The sequence below is a fragment of the Mauremys reevesii genome, linkage group 1, assembly GCF_016161935.1.
Source record: "Mauremys reevesii isolate NIE-2019 linkage group 1, ASM1616193v1, whole genome shotgun sequence".
Lineage (NCBI taxonomy): Eukaryota > Metazoa > Chordata > Testudines > Geoemydidae > Mauremys > Mauremys reevesii.
Window position 1 is genome coordinate 188962867 of NC_052623.1, and position 21423 is coordinate 188984289.

At 45.3% G+C, this 21423-nt stretch overlaps 1 protein-coding gene across 3 annotated transcripts in view; it reads right to left on the bottom strand.

Annotated features, from left to right (window-relative positions):
- Nucleotides 1–1277: 1277 nt before the first annotated feature.
- Nucleotides 1278–21423, bottom strand: part of BCL9 (BCL9 transcription coactivator) — a 35563-nt gene continuing 15417 nt past the window's right edge. Inside the window, exons 2-10 of one of the 3 annotated variants that reach the window (XM_039508157.1) lie at nucleotides 16105–16187; nucleotides 13010–13310; nucleotides 12278–12358; nucleotides 11423–11739; nucleotides 10060–10249; nucleotides 9475–9574; nucleotides 6768–9009; nucleotides 4444–4704; nucleotides 1278–3469 (exon numbers count right to left, since the gene is read on the bottom strand). In XM_039508157.1, the coding sequence (XP_039364091.1) occupies nucleotides 2355–3469; nucleotides 4444–4704; nucleotides 6768–9009; nucleotides 9475–9574; nucleotides 10060–10249; nucleotides 11423–11739; nucleotides 12278–12358; nucleotides 13010–13062 (4359 nt within the window). In that variant the 5' untranslated portion in view covers nucleotides 13063–13310; nucleotides 16105–16187 and the 3' untranslated portion in view covers nucleotides 1278–2354. The remainder of the gene's footprint in view (nucleotides 3470–4443; nucleotides 4705–6767; nucleotides 9010–9474; nucleotides 9575–10059; nucleotides 10250–11422; nucleotides 11740–12277; nucleotides 12359–13009; nucleotides 13311–16104; nucleotides 16188–21423) is intronic. The other 2 variants (XM_039508170.1, XM_039508168.1) reach the window with 2 other exon arrangements.

The window sequence follows — 21423 nt, forward strand, 5'->3', positions numbered from 1 at the left end:
AAGAGCATAAGGAATGTTGTAAATCTTCCTCTGAAGCATCACTTAGTGGGTACCACCAGAAGACAGATATTAGCTAGCTGGTAGGATAATTTGTATGCAAGATACAGATCTTTACTTGCATGGTTCTTGAGTAGATTAACCTGTTATATGGTCTGCAACCTGGGGAACGTACTGTCTTTTAGACCCTGATGCTGAGAATTGTGTGTGTACTTTACAGATGAACTGTCTGCAATACCACAATCTACTACTTTAAACAGATTTCAAATATTTACCATGTATTTGTGATATAGGAGGGATGTTACCATTAAGTTTCAGAAGTTCACCATCTGGGGGTTACCTTTTGGGCTTTTCTGCCATCAGGCTGTGCAGCGATTTAAAATGAGAGTCTGAATAGCAGAATGTTTCCTCCCATGTTACTAAAGAGAAAGAGCAGCCAAGCTTGTATGAATAAAGTCTACCTCAGACTTTCAAACAAAGCAGGAGGAGGATCTGAGAATAAATTGCTGTTTTACTCTGGAGAAAGGACTATGTTTTAGTATCCAGTCTCTCTCCCCATGCATGTTACATAAAACTTCATTGCTGAAATTCTCTCAAAAAGGTCTGAAAAAGCAGAGATGGAATTAGACAGGGATCAATGAAACAGCAGCAAGGCAACAATTTACCCAGGGTTGTCTAGATAAAAAACCTGCTCACTGAGGATTTATCTAACACCTTTGTCATTTAATTCTTCCCTTTACCTTAGCTTCTAATCCACAAGTCAGAGACCCTACCTCACTCATCAGCAATCCAGTGTGACAAAGAACCACTGAGTGTTGCCATTTGGGCAGAGACACTTTGGCAGTGAACAGACAGACTTTGTGAACAGTGTCATACTTTCTCCCTGTTGCAAAAGAAAGGAGACACTCGCTTTGCAGTGGACCAAGAACCGCTAACCCAGAAGGATGTCCAGAAGCAGGAGTTTTTACCAATTCTCCAGCCCTCAATGTGTTGAAGGAGGCTGTGGATACCATCTCCGGGGTTCAGGTCTGCCCCTTTGAGATAATACCAAACTCAAAGAAACAATCAAGTTAAGCTCAGGCCAGGTAAAATGAGTAAAGGAGAAGTGAATTGAAGGAGGCACACAGCAGCCAATCCAGTACCTTTCATAAGATACGAAAGCTAGTCCCATCTAGCAGCTAATACGACTGACGCTAATGAGGGAACAAACAAGGAGAAGTTTGTCAGTCACCTAAGTACACAGGACACCACTGGACTGGATTTTAAAAAAAGACAGTCCATTTTTGTAAGAAACAATATATTTTATTTTTCTGACACCACAGCCCTGGCGAGTGGTTTTGTACCAAATTTAATGGAGGTTACACAGAACGTCTTACGCTGGGGAGGAAAAAAAAAATAACCACAAAAAAAAATCCTGGATAACTTTTAGTGTCTGTTCCACTCCCACATTAATAAAATCACTTGGGGTTTCTAAGAAAAGGAGACTAGGAAACAGTGAGAGAACGACTACTGTAGAATGTAACAGTGTCCAAGTCCAGCCCCTTCCTGAAAGTGGGAAAAAACTCCCCACATGAGGAGAGGCTCTCCTAGATTTACTCCCCAAAATAATACATTGTATTGCAGCTGCCAAAGGAGGAGACAGAAGGGGACGGAGGGAGAAGCCTATTTAATAAGGAGTGGGAGGGAGAGACAGAAGGTGCTGGACAGCACTCCATAATTTGAAAAATATGTCCTTAACTTATTATTTCTTTTAAAAGATTCCCCTCACTGAACTTAAGTTCCTTTTTTGTGCTTTTCATTAATACTCTGCTCTGAGGTCGTAGTTTGGTTTTCTATACATTAGAGTTGAAGGAAAATAGTCCGAAGTTCTGAAGATGGATTCTCCACCTAAAGTAAACAGCCTAGAATCCCATTCTCCTCTCACCCCAAAGACTAAAGTCTCTGCTAAAATCCCTTTTACAATATAGTACAGTACACCAAAAAAAAAAAAAAAAACCAAAAAATAACCGAGAGTCCTGGGAGAAGCCAGTCCAAAGGACGTAAACATACAGAGAATGGTGCAACTTGTGACAAATGGCAATTCTCAAAATACAGCTACAGATTCTCAAAGCAGGTGCCATCATGGGATACCGAGGTCCACAAAAATAATTTTTAAAAAATAAATCTTAAAAAAAACCTGTTAAAATGAATAATTTGTTTTCAGGTAAATTCCATACATTCGAGATTTCCCAAAGCATCCTCTGGTCTCTTTTCACCTATTGCATGGCCAAACTGTACTCCTGAAGCTCCCCAAAAGCCGTCAGGACTTGGAATCTCATCTTGACAAGGATCAGAACATCCAGTCTTATGGTAGCAGCTTAAAACATCATGTTCCCCGGATTTCCAGGGCCTTGGCTAAATCCTCCCATTCCAACATCAGCAGCCATACCTCGGGGTCTCATCTGGGGGGGAATCATGATGTTCTGTTGGGGTCCCATCATGCCCTGCATTGACATCATCATACCAGGTGAGCCTACAGGACCTGGGTGGCTATATAGCCCAGCAGGGGCTCGGTCCTTGCCTGGAATCATACCCACTGCAGCTACTGGGTTACTCATTAGCGTGGGCTGACCAGGCATTGCTGTTTGTGCTGGTGACATCATCCGATGATGAGGTCCCATCATGCCTTGCTGCAGAAAGGCAGGTGGTCTCATTGGGTTATGGCCTGGCATAGATGGAGCAGTTCCGAGGGGGATATCAGCAGTTCCCACTGGCCCTGGGCCCCCCATTCCAGGTAATGCAAGTCCCATTCTTGGAGTCTGCTCTCCTATCATTCCCTGCATATGAGAAAATCCAGGCCCAGGACCCTGCGGCTGCTTGCGGCCTGGAACTTCCCCACGAGGGAAATACTGCAGTGTCTGGCTAGGCTTCTCTGATGGAATTATCCTGGACAGGTCAAACTCTGGTATTCCAGTGGCTCCAGGGCGGATCACCTCCTGCAGGTCTGGATCAGTGAAAACTGAAGGCATGTTTCCTAGAACAGTGAAGGAGTCTGGACCCCCAGGACCTCCAGTCTTGCAAAGTGCTGGATCTGTTGAACTTTGGGGCAGGTTGGTGGGACGCCCCAGAGGTCCTTCTCCATGGAAGCCCATTCCAGCAGGGAAGTTGCCTTGTCCTCCACTGGGGCCATTGTGTGGAAATGGCACCTGCTGGGGCGGGGACTGTACTGGAGGAAACCCCTGTGGGAAGCCCAGGCGTCCTTGAGGTACCATTGGAGGATCTTGGGAACCATGCCCCATCATTGGATTGTGTGACATCAGGCCAGGTCCTACAGGGACCCCATGAGGAGGTATACTGGGTCCCATAGCATTTGGAGAGGGCATCTGATTGGTATGGGAAAGAGGCTGGGTCATTCCCATTGGGCTAAGGGTTGGCATTGGACCCACTGGGTTTGGACCTGAAATTCGAGGATTCTGGGAATTAATGCCCATTCCTAAGGAAGAAATAAAAAAATCAAATTTAGATCAATCAATGAAGATAGAAGAACTGTGTGTAATATTCCTGGCTCCAATTTAAAAAACAAAATTAGTGCCAGTGAAAGATGTTAAAACTTCATTTTCTAAGGCTACTGTTCTATTTAACCATAAAACTTACACAGCACAGGCTTCAGCAGCCCTACCTTGTCCTCACACTGTTCCAGTGTGACTGAACGGGGCTCTTAAAGCAAGAGAAGAGGTCACTCTAGAGCTAATCCATGTTGTGACCATTTTGTCAAGACTGTCAACAAGTGGGAAAATTAGTGGCATGTGTGTGTGGTGGGTAGGAGTTGTTTTATAAACATCCAGTGGACAAATGTTTGTGTAAGTGGACTGAATACCTCCCTTCCAAACATATGGCACCTGCATGTCAGACGGCTCTCATCGCTATTAGAGCTGGTCAAATTAATTAGTCCATGAATGCTGCAATTTGCCATCAAGTATTTATTTAACAAGTCATTTTTTTCAAGTACATGATCAGCTCCAATCACTACTGTCCTGGGCAGACTGTAAACCAGTAAACTACAGGCGAAGTCTTCAAATACCTGTTACCAGACTCCCGGGCCTGAGAGTTATCTTTTTCAATTGTGTTCTTATCCCACTCGCTTTTTTTTTTTTTTTTTAAATACAGATTTCTATTGTGTTCCAGTGAACAACAAACAATTTGGGACAGGGGATTATAGCGTAAACACATTTCACTCATTGTAGAGCAGGTCACTAAGCCCAAAGGGACAGGAGCTTTCATTTCTCTTCTCCCCTAATGCCTGGATAAGGAATAGAGCAGCTTCCCCCTTATTCTGGCACAGGCCAGACAGTCACCATGCTCCATCCTCTGTGTAAAAAGAGGGTGCACGTTTCTAGGAAGCATTCCAACCATTTCTTTTCCAACAGAGGCAGAGCACACAGAAGGCTGGCTGGGAACCTGCCTTACCTGGTAGATTGTTCATCGGTGGCAAATTTGGGGAGCGTGCTGGAGGGGAGTCATCATCCGAGCTAGCCACAGTCTTGATGGCATCATGGTAGAGTGGCGTAGAGCTGGGCATGGCAAACTTGGACATCCTAGACATCATGATGGAGAGGGGATTCTGGGACAGCGTGGGCTCTGGAGGCATCGTGTAGGGACTGCTAGAGGGAAGATTTCCAGGGAGAGTCACAGGAGCAGACTGGCTGACAGTGGAAGGTGGTGGGCCACCTAAAAGAGGAAAGGATTTAGGTGGGTTTTTTTCCCATCTAAAATAAACCCCTTTTCTCCCAGAAAACCCCCTCAGTGGTTCCAAATAGTAGTAGTGAGGCAACCAGTTAAGTATGGTTGAAATACACATTGTACTCCTAGATAGTGGATATCTATCCATGTGGTTTCTTTTGGGAGGAAGACAATACTAATCCCAGAAGCATGGTCAACTAGTTGGAAAATTTTTCCCAAACTTCCATTGTAATTCCCTTTCCATTTATGCCTCAAATGCGAGCACAGAGACAGAAACCAGAGGACATACAGCCATAGTGGGTCATACACTACAGGCATCCATGCCGATTTCTGGAGAGCTCTATTAAAAGTTTATACAAAGTTTCCTGTTTTGATTTAAGCTTAAATCTTGCATATAAAAAGCTCATTACAGTTACAGTCTCAAGGAGTCTCTTTCCCTATTCATTTAAAATATCCCTCCCTCTTCCAAAAGTGTAAACACAATTTTCTGCTGCTCCCAGTCCCCATGTCTCTGCACCAATAAGCTTCAAGATGCCTGGCCCAGTTTTGGAGCAAGGGGTCATTGCTTTCAGGAAGAAGTTTAAAACACACTGTTGTCAGCCAAACAAAAGCCACCACTAAAAAACCTTCTGGTATTAAAGACTCCTCTAGGCACAAAAGTAGCCACCGATTAGAGTCTGGGTCTAATTGCAGCAATTCAAGCCCAGATTCAATGCCAAACTTAACACACAGCCTCAGAGGCCACTCTAGACAGAAGTATCCCGATTCTTCCTCCTTCCCAGTGTGGCACTTTCTAGGCATAGGACGCAGAATAAGATGGCTAAATGACAGATATTAGCATACAATGGACATTAAGTGTCTATAGTTAGAACCATTGCTGCCACAGGAGCTCACAACTCACTAGCATGCGTTTCTGAGCCACAGGAGCAGTCCAATCACTTTGAACAAGAAAAAAGCCTGCTGGTCCCTTTCAATAGTTATCATTCTGCAACACTAGAGGGCAATGTAGTCATGCATCTTTCACAGTCTCCTCCCAAACTCCTGCAATAAGGAGGAGGTTTCACAGGCTGAAAAGCTCTTGAGAGCTGGTTCCATCACACTGCTGCTTCTGCTGCATGGAAACACTGCACACCAGGGATTTACATATTTGGAAGCTTGTAGGAGAAACAGACTCAATCATGTATATGCTCTAAATCTGTGAAGGAGAGATGGGACTGGTGCTGCTGAAATGCCAAACACACAGGTTTCTGGATTCATACGATCTATGTTCTTAGATTGTACAGTCTTTTGTGCTAGACACTGGTAGTCCCTGCCCCAGGCATCCCAGTCCATGACTGGGGCTCCCAGGTGCTAGGGTAATACAAACAACACCACTGATACACTCCACAGACCTGCAGCACATCTCTGAGGACCAGCTGCAGAGAATCCACCTGCTACCTCTAACTATACATGAAATAGACAAAATCTGAATTTATATCAACAAAGTGCCTCCTAGGAGGATTTGTAAAGTAAAACTATACCTGTGTCTGAACAGATTGTGAACAATAGCTCCTATGGCCAGCACACATTTATTTACAGGTATGTCTTTTGTTTCTCCTCTATCCTAACAAACCCGTTTATTTTGAGGCACCTTTAGGATCTAAACAGCAACATTTCTTCCCAATGCTACAATATTTCAGTTAAGGACAGGTTAGCAAACAAACTGTTCTAAGCTCTTCTGCAAAGAGTGACTTCCTCCTCCCAACCAATCCAAATATACTTGACAGTCATCTCTGGGACAAGGGCAGTATTCAACTTGTGCACATGGGCAAGGTAAGATGAGAGGAGGCACTCTGTTATGGAGCTCACTCACATGTTCCACTCACTTAGTTCTGAGCCTAGACACAACCTGCTTCAAACTGGCAGGAAAAGCTCCTTGTTCTCTCTCTTTGCACTCCCTGCCTCAAATGCACACCGTGGTAGCCTCTGTGAGCCCTCATCTCACACCACACTTCAAGATGACCACACGTGAACCAAAGAATTTACGTTTGGATAGAATAGGAAGCACTGACCTGACTCCACATTCCCCAGCATGGCTGGGGAAGACATGGTGAGAGAGGCTTTGTGGTTCGGGGGAATCCCAGGACTCTGCAGCGGGGGCTTTGGAGAGGAAGTCCAGCCAGGAGAAGGTGCAGGGAGGGAAGGAGACTTGAGGTGGACTGGTGAGGCAGCAGCAGATCCCAAAACAGGGGGAGACTTAATGGAAGCAGCAGCTGCTGCAGCAGTTGGGCCTGCAAGCATTCCTGCCAGCTGGGATGGAGTCTGAGGAGACTTAAGGTTCCCCGAGGGAGAACCCAGCATGGGAGACTGGACCTGCCGCATCGTGGGAGACTTCAGTGGGTTGATGCCCGGTGAATGCACCTGACTGGCTGCAACAGAGATATCCAAGGGTTTGCGTCCTAGGCTGCGCTGAACAGAGGGAGCTGTGTTGAGGCTATTAGGGTTACTGGTTGGGTTGAGAGGTAGTGGCGGCATGTGGCTGAGCCGGTTGTTAGTCCTTTGGTCAGGCCCAATCTGCTCTCTGAGATTACGGAGACCACCTCCTGGGCCCTGAGACATAGGAAGGAAAGGCCTGGGACCCATGCCATACTCCTGTTGGGGATGCTCTCCAAATGGCAAGGACACCATTTTCTGCTGAGAGGAGAGCATCTCTGAGACGACACCTGGACGCAGTTTCATCATCTCCTCTGGCCCCACTCCAGCTTCCCTCATCTTCTGAGGTATCATGGATGGGTTGGAGCCCATGCTAACGTTCAGACTAATGTCCCCCTTCATGCTGCCAGGGCCCATCCCAAACTCCAGCTCTCTACCAGGGCCCATCTGAGGTGGCATTCCTTTTGGGAAGTCCCCCCTGGAAGGGCTCAGGGGCCCTTCAACAGGCATGCGAGAGAAAATGGGGTTATTCCCAGGCTCCATGTGTCTCTGGGAGGGAATCATTCGGTTCATCTCTATGCCAGGCCTGATGCCTTCTATGCTCAAGCCAGGGGGCAGGCTCAGCTGCTTCTCTGCCAACTGCTGTTGAAAGATCTCCTCTGGCAGGCCCTGGGGATTTGGGAACCGCTCCCCTCGGCCAGGGCCACTGAAGACACCCTGGCCTGGAGGGAAGTTTCGGCCGTCTGGGATTTTTGGCACATCTTCTGGCCAACTGACTCCTGAAAGCCCGGGTCTGGATGTGGGGTTTGGGACACTGGGGCTGTCCATGTCAGGATTCATCATTCCTGCAAATCCAGGCAGGCGCATCTGGCTCCCAGGCATATTGGGATGAGGGGCCATGCCTCTAGGGGGTAGAGAATGAGACACATTCATGCCATCAGCAAAGGATTCTGGACCGCCAGGACCCCAGCCCTCACCAGGGGTCATCTGGTAGGGAGGTGGGGGGCCTCGAACCACCCCTCGAGGCCCGTGCTGGTGGACCATCATGTCCTGCAGAGAACATTGCTGCACCACAACCTGTTCTTGCTTCCTTCTCTTCTCCTCATAAAACTCCTGCTGTAGCTTCAGCCAGGCCACTTGCTCGGGAGTCATGTGATCCAGGTGGTCTGGTCCTAGGGGTCCAGATTGGGAGTTCAAAGAGGGTGGCACCATTTCGTCTGGTGAGAAGGGCATGTCTCTATGTCCTTGAGGGCCAAATGGAGCCCCTCCATCTGTCCGAGGCCCTGGCCCTTTGCCTAAACTTTGGGATTGAGCCATCATGGCCTGTATTGGCCCTTCAGGTTTCTTTTGAGGACCATCCAGAACTCCAGAGTTCTGCTGAGGCCCCCCACTTTGCCCTCCAGTGAATTCTTTCTCATCAGGGAAAAGCATGCGCTGTATATCTCGCAGAGTTTGCAATGAGCGCTCTCGATGTTCCAGCTGCTCCTGAGACAGTCCATCTGGGTTCTCACCTAAACTGGATGGGTCGCCACCGGATACCTGCTGCGTGGGACCTTTGGGGTCTGCAGTGGAGCTATTGCTCCCCTGGGAGACTGGGCTGACTGCTCGATTATTTGGGGTTGAACTCTGCCCAAATCCCTCAGTCTGCAATGGGGTGGAGTTGGCAGGGCTGCCAACAGACATCACTTTACTTTCTACTCCAGGACTGTCCTGATCCATGGGACATGGGGGGCCAGTGGATTTAGGTGCTGGTGCCGAAACGGATGGAGTTGGCTGCATTTTGGCATTCTGGGGAGGATTGTGTTCCTGCGAAGCAGGGGGCTGCGGCTGAGGTTGTGGCAGAGGCTTGGTTTCATTCCGAAGTGCAGTGACCTGGGTGTTCTGAAAGACAAAGCAGAACATTTTAATCAGCTCTTTTTACATCTGTGTGAATGGAGTGAGGGGGATAAAGATCAAGATGTGCTGTCTCATCCCCACCTTAGTCACACAAACCCACTACAAACACTTTCTGCAGGAACTGATGCCTTGCACATATAATTTGCAAACTAGAGCCTTGGACAAAGATGAAATGTTCATTTCGCTCACATGTAACCCACAGACCCAAAGGGTGATGTTTGACACCCCTCTCCTATATCCCCAGGACGACTCCACCCAAAAATTATAAAGCTGAAAAACTACTCTGGAAGCGCTAAAACCTTTCATTCATTCTGCACAGTGCTCCCTCCAACCAAGAACATGCTTTTCAGAGCATAAACAGTCACCCTCTCCTGCCCCACCCCTCTTCCACCGGTGCATGCATGTACACACCACTACATCTCCCCCTTCTTCCAAGTAAAGGCTCCCTACCAGGGGTACAGTGTTTCGCTCTGCCTTGCTGTTTGAGATGTTCTGGATATGAAAGGACACAATGGTTTCTGCCTGTCCCTTCAGCACAGCTTCTGCAGCCCTGTAAAGACAGACAGACAGACATAGGTGAGGCTGCAGTCAGATGATTATATTTCTTAAATCCCCCTCTCCCCCAACTACTAGAGGCAGGGAGAAAAGAAAAGTGAAAAGCTGGGTCACCTGTCTTTTGACCCCAGAGGTCTGGGAGAAGAGAAATCAAAGGAGAAGAAAAATCCTCACATCTACATAAACTTGCTAATCAGTCTTTAGGGTTCATGTCATCATTTAACCCACCCCTAACTCATCCACTGTGTAGCTCATGAAACAAGGGGCTGTCTGCCAACATTTGCCAAAAACAACGCTAGGGGGGAGAAACTGAAAATCCTCCTCCAAGGCTAGGTGTCAGTAACGCTTCCCCTTGATCTGTAAATGGCTGTCCACCCCACAAAGGATTTGAAGGAGGAAACGTGCTTTTGAATTTCATGTAATGAGATGCACACAAATGCAGGGAAAGGACACGAAGGACACATTCAACCATTTACGTACTTATTAGCCATCTCAGTAGAAAAGACATAAACCACTTTGGATGGAGTCTTTTGTCCACTAGCTGGCTCCGAAGTGGCAGTGAGGCCATGGGAGGGTGTGGAAGACCTTGGGGCTGAAGCAGTTGAAGGAGTCACAGAGTGTGGTGTATGCTGGGAATCCTGGGTCTTCATATGGTCGGCAGAGTTGCAGTCTGGAAAGGAAGAAGGTGTGGGGGAAAGGTCTCACGAGCATGGAAGCTGTGAGGAAGTTTGATACTCCTCTCACCCTTGACTCTCAGTTGGCATCACGACGCCCAATGTTCCTATAAAGAAGGCTCAGACTCCTCTCCCAATTAGTACTAAGGAAGCTGTCCTGTTACACTGTGAGTCCCACTCACACTCCAAAAAAACTCTGCAGGCACCGCTGAGAGGAAGCTCATACTGTCTCAACTCTAGCTAGTTTCCTGGCTTTCACAAATGACTAGGTCAGAGAGCATATGTGAGACACACACACGAGCAGATAAGCATTTAAGTTCTTTTAAGGTGGGGAAAGTTTTGTATGAGCCCTTTTTTCTCCCCTTACTCATGTCACCTGAACCCTAGTCTGCTATACAGTAAGACTGACCACACAGCTTCTAATCACACCAGTTGGAAACTAACTCAAACTGGACCCAGGTCCTTTACAGCCAAAGCTCTCTTGTTGCCACTCTGTCAAGACGTCTATCAAATGCAAACCCTGGAAGACCTAATATCACAGGGCAGTAATAACTCTTTGCACTTCTGCGCCACCTTTCATGTGAGAATCTCAGAGCAATTAATCAAATATCACAACTGAGAGACACAATAAGTAGCTATTTATACTGCACCTAATTTCACGGGTTAGGAAAGTAAAGAGTGGGGTAGTGACATGTCCAAGGTCCCACAATGAATCACTGGCAGAGCCAGGAACAGAATTCAGAAGTCTTGTCTTCCAATCCTGTGTTCCTACCAGTCACAGCGGTGTAAGTGATATATCATCACCCAATACACCTTACTCATCTGTATTCACAAAACTGGCTTGCATGCTAGCTTTGACACTCCAATGCAAACACAGCAGCTCCTGGGAGGCCAAAGGACAGAGTGGGGTGGAAGGAGACAAACAGCTTTTATTTATTTTCCCAAAACCTCTTGGGGAGTTTCAGTGTTATCATGAAACAACTTTCCAATCTGTACTTCAACAGAACATGGAGACATACATTTACCATTACCAGCTGGGAAAATCCTCCCCTCTCTATAGGACATTTAGACTCCTTCAGCTGGCACACAGTCACCACCTCAGGCAGACAGATGCTTTTGCTAACACCCACAAGCCAAATGATCATCTCGCACCAATACTTAGCACTTACCTTTGATTTCCGAATCATCGCTGGGAGTCCCAGCATCTCTCTGTTCGAAGGAATCCACTGAAATGCTCCGCTCTCTCTTTCCCTTCCCCTTGGCACCATTTCCAGACCCATTCTTCAACCCCATGCTCCCACCTGGGCCAGGGAGCACTTTGGGGGGGTGACCTCCACTCTTGGGGTCACAGGGAGAGGGCTGCGATTGGCTGGTTGAGCCCCCCTGTTTACCCGGGTTGGAAAATTTGGAATCCAGCTGGGGGTTGCCAGACGGGGACATCACTGTAGGGGGACGGACCATCACCTCCTGCTTTGATTTGGGGCTACTGAAAAAAAAATTAAAAATTAAAATTAGACTGTTGATTCACTCCGGTAGGAATGGACTAGAGAGAAGCAGCAGCAGCAACCACTGCTGCTGCCACCTTTACAGAACAAGGCAGTTGCTGCTGAGTAAGAAATGCCTACATGCTTAACTTCATCCAGCTGCTCTTTCAAACAGGCCTTGAAAAGGTTATTATCCAATATGGGATCACAGTGCTCAAGAAGGCACAAGAACAAGCAGCAGGCCTGCCAGATCCCAGGAATTGCTCAGTCACATGAGGAGCCACCTCTGGGGCTTCTGTCAATAAAGACAACGGTTTCTATGTACACAGAAAAGCGTCTCACACCAAGACCAGCTCAAAGTAAACAAACAGGGCACCATAAAGTTCACCACACTACCCATCCAGACCCAAATGACACAGTACAGCTGTGATCACAAAGCAGAGAAACCCACCACAAGCCAGCCCAAGAGAGCATAAGGAAAACCCAGCATTATTACAGCACTCATCACAGATCAAGGAAACTCGCCAGAAAAATACAAACCTCTGACCATGAAAGCAATTAAACCAGCTACAACCTGCCTTTGAATGGGGAAAGAGGAGGATACTGTCTCCACACACTCTCCTGCAAAATGGGGTGGAGGAGACTGCATTAGAGTTTACCAAAAGAAACTCAAAAAAAACCCCAGTCTTTTCCCACTCACTGACCCATTACACAAACTACAGCCTAAAACTATGTCTCCTTAGATTCCACTCAGTGACAGTCTTCCTTCCTCCCTTTATTTTAGCCACTGTCATCCCCCTTCCTTTCTTCTGCAGGAATCTGCTGGGAGCTCATTTTACCCCCCAAAAAGCAGTGCACTGTAGCAAGCCCCACTATGGAGCCTGTTCTTATTGCTCCTTCAGTTGGCCAGACAGCTGACTCAGAAGCACTCCCTCCAAGTTACTGTCGGCTCTTGCTGACCCCAGGAGTGAATGGTCAAACCTAGGCGTGCTCTCAATCACACCATACATCCAGTGCATCACCTTTCCTTCAAGCTTTTCCTCTTCCAAGTCAATGGAGGATGTCGTCTGGCACAGGCAGATGAATGACATGGACAAGGCTTGTGCAATGATAATCAGTTCCATGCTGCTCCTGCCAGCAGCACAGGGAGAACTTTGTGTGGGAGTGCAAGCACAAAGATCATCTGTGCTTGACATAGGCCTTGGATAACACTGCAGCAGAGCAGGGACACCTCCCCCTCCATACCCAGAACAGTTCACTGAAGTGTCTCACCTCTGTGTGTTTCCTGATGGAGAGTTCCTCACTTTGGGGTTACTGGAATGCATTGACAGAAATCCTGAGCTCACACTCTCACACAGATGGGCTCTCGTCAAGTTCCTCTAGGGGGCCTGCTGCTGCTGGCAGCTTTCAAGCACTTTCTGCCACACACTTCTCTCACCGCTGTCCGTCTGCTTGTCTTTTTTCTCTTTGTCTCTCTCTGTCGTTGCACTGGGCCCTTCCCTCCTGCAGCTCCAGCATTCTCTGAATGTGTGCCTCCTGCTGCTGAGGGGAAGTCTCGCATCTCCAGGGCACACTGTGCCAAACCGCCCCCAAAGAAAGAACAGAAAATAGGTAAGGTACATTCCAAACCCTGGAATTAACTGAATGAAACAGACCAGCGGATGGCAATCCTTTCCCCTTCGTTAAACAGGATGAGGGACTGGCATTTTCAGTTGGCTGGAAGATAGCTGAAATGTACAGCTAGGAGGAAGCTCTGGGCAGGTATTAAAAACTCACAAGTGGTAAAGCCAGTCTCCCTTCACACAAAATGAGTTATGCTGGATTCAAAAGAAAGAGGTTGGGAAGTTCTTTTTACCCAGACTCTTTGATCCAAGAATTCACATAACTTATTTAAGCATGCCCCACACCAAATCACTAGGAACATAGAACTAGACAGACCAGACCGCTAGTCCCGATCATCCAGAATTCCCAATATGAATGGCCATTATCTGATTTCTCAGAGGAAGGTAAACCCTTCCCCCCCCCCCCCACTACAATTAGCCATTTACGCAATGGTTGTGTGGTGGAAGGTGCACAGGAGGGAGGTAGAGACACAGAAAATGCCTTCCTGACCATCTGTAAGCAACCAGCTTATGCCATGAAGCATGACACTTGATTACTCTGAGCACACAAAGGAGAACTTGTGGTCAATTACTGTTTCTAACAAAGATTGATAGATCATTAGAGAGCTGCCTATCCAAATTTGCTCAGCAACATCATACAAGCTATTTAAAAACATTTTTTAATTTAACCTGAGCACTTTTCAGCTTGTTTCTGAAGAGAGGCAACATGCACAATGCTGGCCATACATAACAACATAACCATTTCTTCTACATTACTGGAGGAGGAAAATATTGGATTTTTAGGTTTCTTAGGTCCTTTGAGATAAAGTATTTTGGAACAATTTTCTGTCTCATTTATATTTTAACAGAAGAAGATCTTCTGTTCATCTCATTTACTCAAGATGTAAATCCACATAATTAACAATAAATTATGTTATATTCTGAATGTATTAAATATTGCTAGTTAAAAATTATTCAAATGTAAATATTCCCAGTATTCCTTCTCAGCACTGAAGCAGCAGTTTCTTGTATGAATCAATAGAAACAAAAGAAGATTTAATCAGACTGGCAGGGTCTTGCCTATTATGAAGGAACTAGTGTTTTAAGGATGTTAAGAGGACACGAATAGATTCACTGATGTGTCGCTACTGGAGGATTAAGAAATACCTGCCACCATATGATCACATTGCTGCCAGGACAGACTGGCTAGTAAGGTATTGGTATGGAGCTTTGTGGCTCTCCAGCTCCTCAAAGTGATCTTGGTATGTCGTCACACTTGTCTCATGATATTATACCAGTACATTTTGATGCAACATCAATCCAGTGTCAGGACAGCACAATGTAATGATTTTGTGGATCTCGACAACTCCAGATATTCTCCCTTCCACAGCTTCTCCTGCTGCTTGGAGACACAGAAGGATCCTGGTGACCCCAGTAAATTTGCTCAATATTCCTGTCTTCACTGCCCTGCTTAAACCCACAAATGCAGGAAATATTCCTGGATTAAGAGCTTCATTTGTTCTGCCCTGATATTGGGCAGAGCAAGATGAGTTCTGATCAGACCCACAGACTCCACATGCATCTCCAGGGCCACAAGCAGAGCATCTCATTCGTTTTGAGAGCAATGGAGTGTTACTGTTATTTCTAGCATGCCACCGGTGTGCATGGTGCTTTACAGGCATACATGAAGAGTTAATTTTCAAAAGTTTCTAAATCCCACTGACTCTCACTGTGACTTAGGCTGCTACATCCCTCTTGAAAACAGGACTTCAAATTTTCAGAAGACTTAAGAGCCCGTCATATTGAAAGTCACTGGGACTGAGGCTCATTTGAAAATTTTACTCATGGCCGCTCTTAAAACTGAAGTTAGACCAAAAGCACAACACATCATGGCAGGAGAGGGAAGAATAATGGCATAACAGTAAGCACAATTTGCTGCAAAAAACAGGATATAGAGGTCTGTGTTGTGGATTTCTTGTTATTATAATGTTTTTCACTCAAGAATAATGCCTTAATTCTACCCCTTTGTGCATTTGCATTACGATACATTATATGAGCACATGCTATTTTTTCCACAGGACCTCGGTATCACTCAGTGCACAGGACAGACACAAAAGGTAGCAGAATTAAGATTGAACAAGCAACCATAAATGCGACATTTCTTAACTTTGACTGCTTTACTTGGCAACCTGGATATTGCTCTTTTAACATGGTCTTTATATATAATACACAAGACACACACTATCTTTCAATGGATTAGCACTGAAGCTTCGCAGGAGTGAATTATAAGGAGAGATTTGAATGGAGGGGGTAAATATTAAACAGAATTTTCAGTTTTTCTAAGTTTTGCACTTTACTGGTTGATGACAAAATGATTCACAACTCTTATTTCCCCCCCTTTGCTTTCCTCTTCTGTGCAATGGAACTGTACAATACTGTGAGACTCAAAATGGAAAGCATCACAATTTTTATTTCTGGGAGTTCGGTGTCCAATAAGTTAAAATTCCCCTTCATTTGTGTTAAACTTGGATATGCTCTTCATTTGCTCTCATTTAGGTTTCAGGGAAAATGGACTCCGGTCCACATAGCTGGAGTCTCTCCGCCTTGCAGAACAATTCTTGTTCTAGTGTCAGAGACTAGCGCCATTGTGGGTGATCAAACCATGTTTTAAAATGTTTCAGCAAAGTGTCTCAGAGACCCATGTAGATAGGGCCAACGTTTTTGTAAATCTTATACGACCCAGCATCTTCCCTGTACACAACTCACCAAGACCTCTGGTGTCACGACATTGCAGTGCTCATCGTAGAGGTGATGAGTTCAGGACCCCTTCTCACACAAGGAAAGATTACCTGAAAAAGAAGAAAAGGGAAGAGCTCCATCACAGCGAATTCACAGGAATTTGTGGGCCCATCCCAGGCCACAAAAAGGAGACCAAAGCTTTCTCTGAATAGCTGACAAGAAAGCCTCAGCTCAACTAAGCAAGATTTGTTAGTGCTAAGATAGCCTTTACAGGGAGAAAGCTGCAGTGAGGTTTAACTGGTTTGCTATAAACAAATGCAGCAAGGGACAGCTTAGACCTGCTTTGGCACACCCCCAGTTCAGCTAGATGGATTCCCATGAGCCCATCTGTACGCCCAAGAACTGGCACAGTGCCCACACAAGCATTCTCCCAACTTCCTTGTCCACCTAACCTTAAGGGTTTGCCTTCCACTCACTTCATGAGCCCAGCTACCTGTGCAAACCCCTGCTCTTCACAATTATACAGTGTCTGCCTCCAAGGCCAGACAGCCTGCCTGCCCACGTGTGAATGAAAATGCAATAGTCTGGTAAAGCTGGATACTCTCTATAATCAGTCAGGAGAAGTATCAGGCCAATGTCAGAATAGGAGACGGTAGGGCAGCTTCATCTACTGTTCCATTCGCCACCATTCCACTGCAAGACACCACCCTACATGTGGATGTTTATCCATTTGAAAGCATGGCATGCTGCAGTTTTGGTGGTATCTTTGAGCATCAGATGCTGCCAGTTATTCCTCATATTGCCAAAGAGGTCATTGCTGAACTGATCAGTTCCACTCTCCCTACTGTCAGTACTGAGGAAAACATCACATCAGTTAATGTTCAGTTCACATGTAGGAACCATCGTCAACCACATCATCTGGCAAATTTTACTTTATAAAACAAAAACTTAAGATTCCGCAGCACAATTCTACAGCAAGTGTTGGATTCTAGGGTAAATTCTGTGTCAAGGCAGAAAAACACAGAACTCCTGTTACAGACTTATTTGTTCTACCCACTCAATCCATTCTGACCACCAAGATACACCACTCTACTAAGTTCACTTTGAAGACACAATGTGCCTCTTACTATTTACACAGGAAGGATGGCACTGTGGTTAAAGCACAACTGGGAATCAGGAGACTTGGTTTTTATTCCCAGCTCTACCACAGACTTCCCGTCTGACCCTAAGCAACTCAGTTAACCCATCTGTGAAACAGGGAACACGAGTTGTGATTTGACATTAAAGTCATTCAGAGTGGTGAAAAATTGTACTTCTATAGCCCCTTCCCGCCATCTCAAAGTATCATCCATTCCAATTTGACCTAAACAGTGTAGCAATATCTAGACCAATGAAGCCACCATTCTAGTCAGCCAGTCCTAAATAATAGAGTTACATCCTCCACCCAATCAAACAATGAGACCATCAACAGGATAGACTGTTCCTATAAGTCACACATATAAACAGCATCTTACAAGACAACTGCCGCCATAAACCATTTAATCCAGCAAAAACCTAGCCACAGCAACACCAACATCCCTTCAACATCCCCAGTTATAATCCCCCCTAGGTCAAGCCAGTGCCAGTACAGTGACACCTCTCTACCTAACCTAGCCCTAAGCAGCTATCCAATGCAGCCCAAATTTACCTTTTCACATGAGTAAAGAGACTGGAATCACAGAACTAGAAGGGACCTCGAGAGCTCATCTAGTCCAGTACCCTGCACTCATGCCACAACTAAGTGTTATCTAAACCATCCCTGACAGGTGTTTGTCTAACCTGCTCTTAATCTCCAATGAGGGAGATTCCACAACCTCCCTAGGCAATTTATTCCAGTGCTTAACCATCCTGACAGTTATGAAGTTTTTCCTAATGTCCAACCTAAACCTCCCTTGCTGCAATTTAAGCCCATTGCTTCTTGTCCTATCCTCAGAGGTTAGGGAGAACAATTTCTTCTCCCTCCTCCTTGTAACAACCTTTTATGTACTTGAAAACTGTCATGTCCCCTCTCAGTCTTCTCTTTTCCAGACTAAACAAACCCAATTTTTTCAGTCTTCCCTCATAGGTCATGTTTTCTAGACCTTTAATCATTTTTGCTGCTCTTTGGACAGTCTCCAATTTGTCCACATCTTTCCTGAAATGTGGTGCCCAGAACTGGACACAATACTCCAGTTGAGGCCTAATCAGCGCAGGGTAGAGCAGAATTACTTCTCATATCTTGCTTACAACACTCCTGCTAATACATCCCAGAACGATGTTTGCTTTTTTTGCAATAGCATTCACTGTTGAGTCATATTTAGCTTGTGATCCACTATGACCCCCAGATCACTTTTCGCAGTACTCCTTCCTAGGCAGTCATTTCCCATTTGGTATGTGTGCAACTGATGGTTCCTTCCTAAATGGAGTACTTTGCATTTGTCCTTATTGAATTTCATTCAATTTACTTCAGACCATTTCTCCAGATCATTTTGAATTTTAATCCTATCCTCCAAAGCACTTGCAACCCCTCCCAGCTTGGTATCGTCTGCAAACATTGTAAGTGTACTCTCTATGCCATTATCTAAATCACAGATGAAGATATTGAACAGAACTGGACCCAGAACTGATCCCTGTGGGACCCCACTCATTATGCCCTTCCAGCATGACTGTGAACCATTGATGATTACTCTCTGGGAACTGTTTTCCAACCAGTTTTGCATGCACCTTATAGTAGCCCCATCTAGGTTGCATTTCCCTAGTTTGTTTATGAGACGGTCACGTGAGAAGTATCAAAAGCTTTACTAAAATCGAGGTATACCACATCTACCGCTTCCCCCCATCCACAAGGCTTGTTACCCTGTCAATGAAAGCTATCATGTTGATTTGACATGATTTGTTCTTGACAAATCCATGCTGACTGTTACTTATCACCTTATCTTCTAGATGTTTGCAAATTGATTGCTTAATTATTTGCTCTATTATCTTTCCAGGTAGACAAATTAAGCTGACTGGTCTGTAATTCCCCGGGTTGTCCTTATTTCCCTTTTTATAGATGGGCACTGTATTTGCCCTTTTCTAGTCTTTTGGAATCTCTCCCATCTTCCATGACTTTTCAAAGATAATCACTAATGGCTCAGATATCTCCTCAGTCAGCTCCTTGAGTATTCTAGGATGCATTTCATCAGGCCCTGGTGACTTGAAGACATCTAATTTATCTAAGTAATTTTTAACTTGTTCTTTCCCTATTTTAGCCTCTAATCCTACCTCATTTTCACCAGCATTCACTATGTTAGACGTCCAATCACCACCAACCTTCTTGGTGAAAACTGAAACAAAGAAGTCATTAAAGCATCCCTGCCACCTTCACATTTTCTGTTATTGTTTCCCCCCCCTCATTGAATAACAGGCCTACCCTGGCCTTGGTCTTCCTCTTGCTTCTAATGTATCTGTAGAATGTTTTCTTGTTACCCTTAATGTCTCTAGCTAGTTTGATCTCGTTTTGTACCTTGGCCTTTCTAATGTTGTCCCTACATACTTGGGTTATTTGTTTATATTCATCATTTGTAATTTGACCTTGTTTCCACCTTTTGTAAGACTCTTTTTTGATTTTTAGATCATTGAAGATCTCCTGGGTAAGCCAGGGTGGTCTCTTGCCATACTTCCTATCTTTCTACTCAGTGGGATTGTTTGTTCTTGTGCCCTTAATAATGACTCTTTGAAAAACTGCCAACTGTCTTCAATCATTTTTCTCCTTAGACTTGCTTCCCATGGGATCTTACCTACCAACTCCCTGTGTTGGCTAAAGTCTGCCCTCTTGAAATCCATTGTCTTTATTGTGCTGTTCTCCCTCCTACCATTCCTTAGGATCATGAACTCTACCAATTCATGATCACTTTCACCCAAGCTGCTTTCCACTTTCAAATTCTCAGTCAGTTCTTCCCTATTTGTCAAAATCAAATCTAGAACAGCCTCTCCCCTAGTAGCTGGCTCCACCTTCTGAAATAAAAAAATGTCTCCAATACATTCCAAGAACGTGTTGGATAATCTGTGCCCTGCTGTGTCATTTTCCCAACGGATGTCTGAGTAGTTGAAATCCCCCACCACCAAGTCCTGTGGTTTGGATGATTTTGTTAGCTGTTTAAAAAAAGCCTCATCTAAGTGTTCTTCCTGGTTAGGTGGTCTGTAGTAGACCTCTATCTTGACATCACCCTTGATTTTTACCCCTTTTATCCTCACCCAGAGACTTTCAACGAGTCTGTCTCTTATTTCCATCTCAACTTCAGTCCAAGCATAGACATTTTAATATACAAGGCAACACCTCCTCCCTTTGTTCCCTGCCTGTCCTTCCTGAGCAAGCTGTACCCTTCTATACCAATATTCCAGTCATGCGTATTATCCCACCAAGTCTCTGTGATGCCAACTATGTCACAGGAACACTGATAAAGGCTGGGATGTGGGAGAACACCTCATGGGAAATGGTCAGAGCGCTACTGCTTGAGACATTCAAGCCTTTACTTGACAAGAGGCTAGAAAAATGTAGTGTAGGGAATGTAATCCCAGGAGGGGTGGAGGAATTGACTAGACATGACGCATCTTTAGCATCTATGAATTAGCCACCCATATTACTGCAGCTCAGCCCAGAAGTAAAACCTTCCATTCAAACCTGCTTTTTCACCTTCACCAATCTTAGGACTTATAAACCTTTAAAGGTGATGGATGGCCAGGCACTTTCAGATATAAATAATTAGAAACTCTGGCAGGAAGAGCTGTGGTTATCACCGATTAACTATTGTCCTTCCTCAGGCTTTGAAAATGCAAACATGAAGAGATGAAATAAAGACACACCGCGTGTCAACCTGCAGCCTTGCTGAGATACAGCATGTTAAAAGGGGAGAAAATTTTTATTATTTTGTCAGTAGAAAGAATGTGCTTGTTCAGTCTCTTTGCCCCTGCTGGCCTGAGAACAGGTATGTTGGCGATGTGCACTTCAGTTACCAGTGAGACTGCACTGATTGGCATTCTCTGCTGGTTTTCACCGGACACCAAACTTTTCACTTTTATTCAGTTCTGCAGTCTTTACATAATGGCAGCTGGGCTACCAATATTAGTTTTTAATAACCTATTTTTAATAGAGTACATCAACATGAGAGCTTGGGGAAAAAGGAAAAGGCAGGAAGTTTTATCCAAAACTTTAAATAAAGTCTCAAGCTCGCTTAAAAATACATAAAAGCAACAGCAAATAGATAAACTGGTATGTAGGGAACACTATGCAGCATCACAATTCCCCATGCAATGTGAGGATGTGGGCATGCAGGGCATCCCTTACTT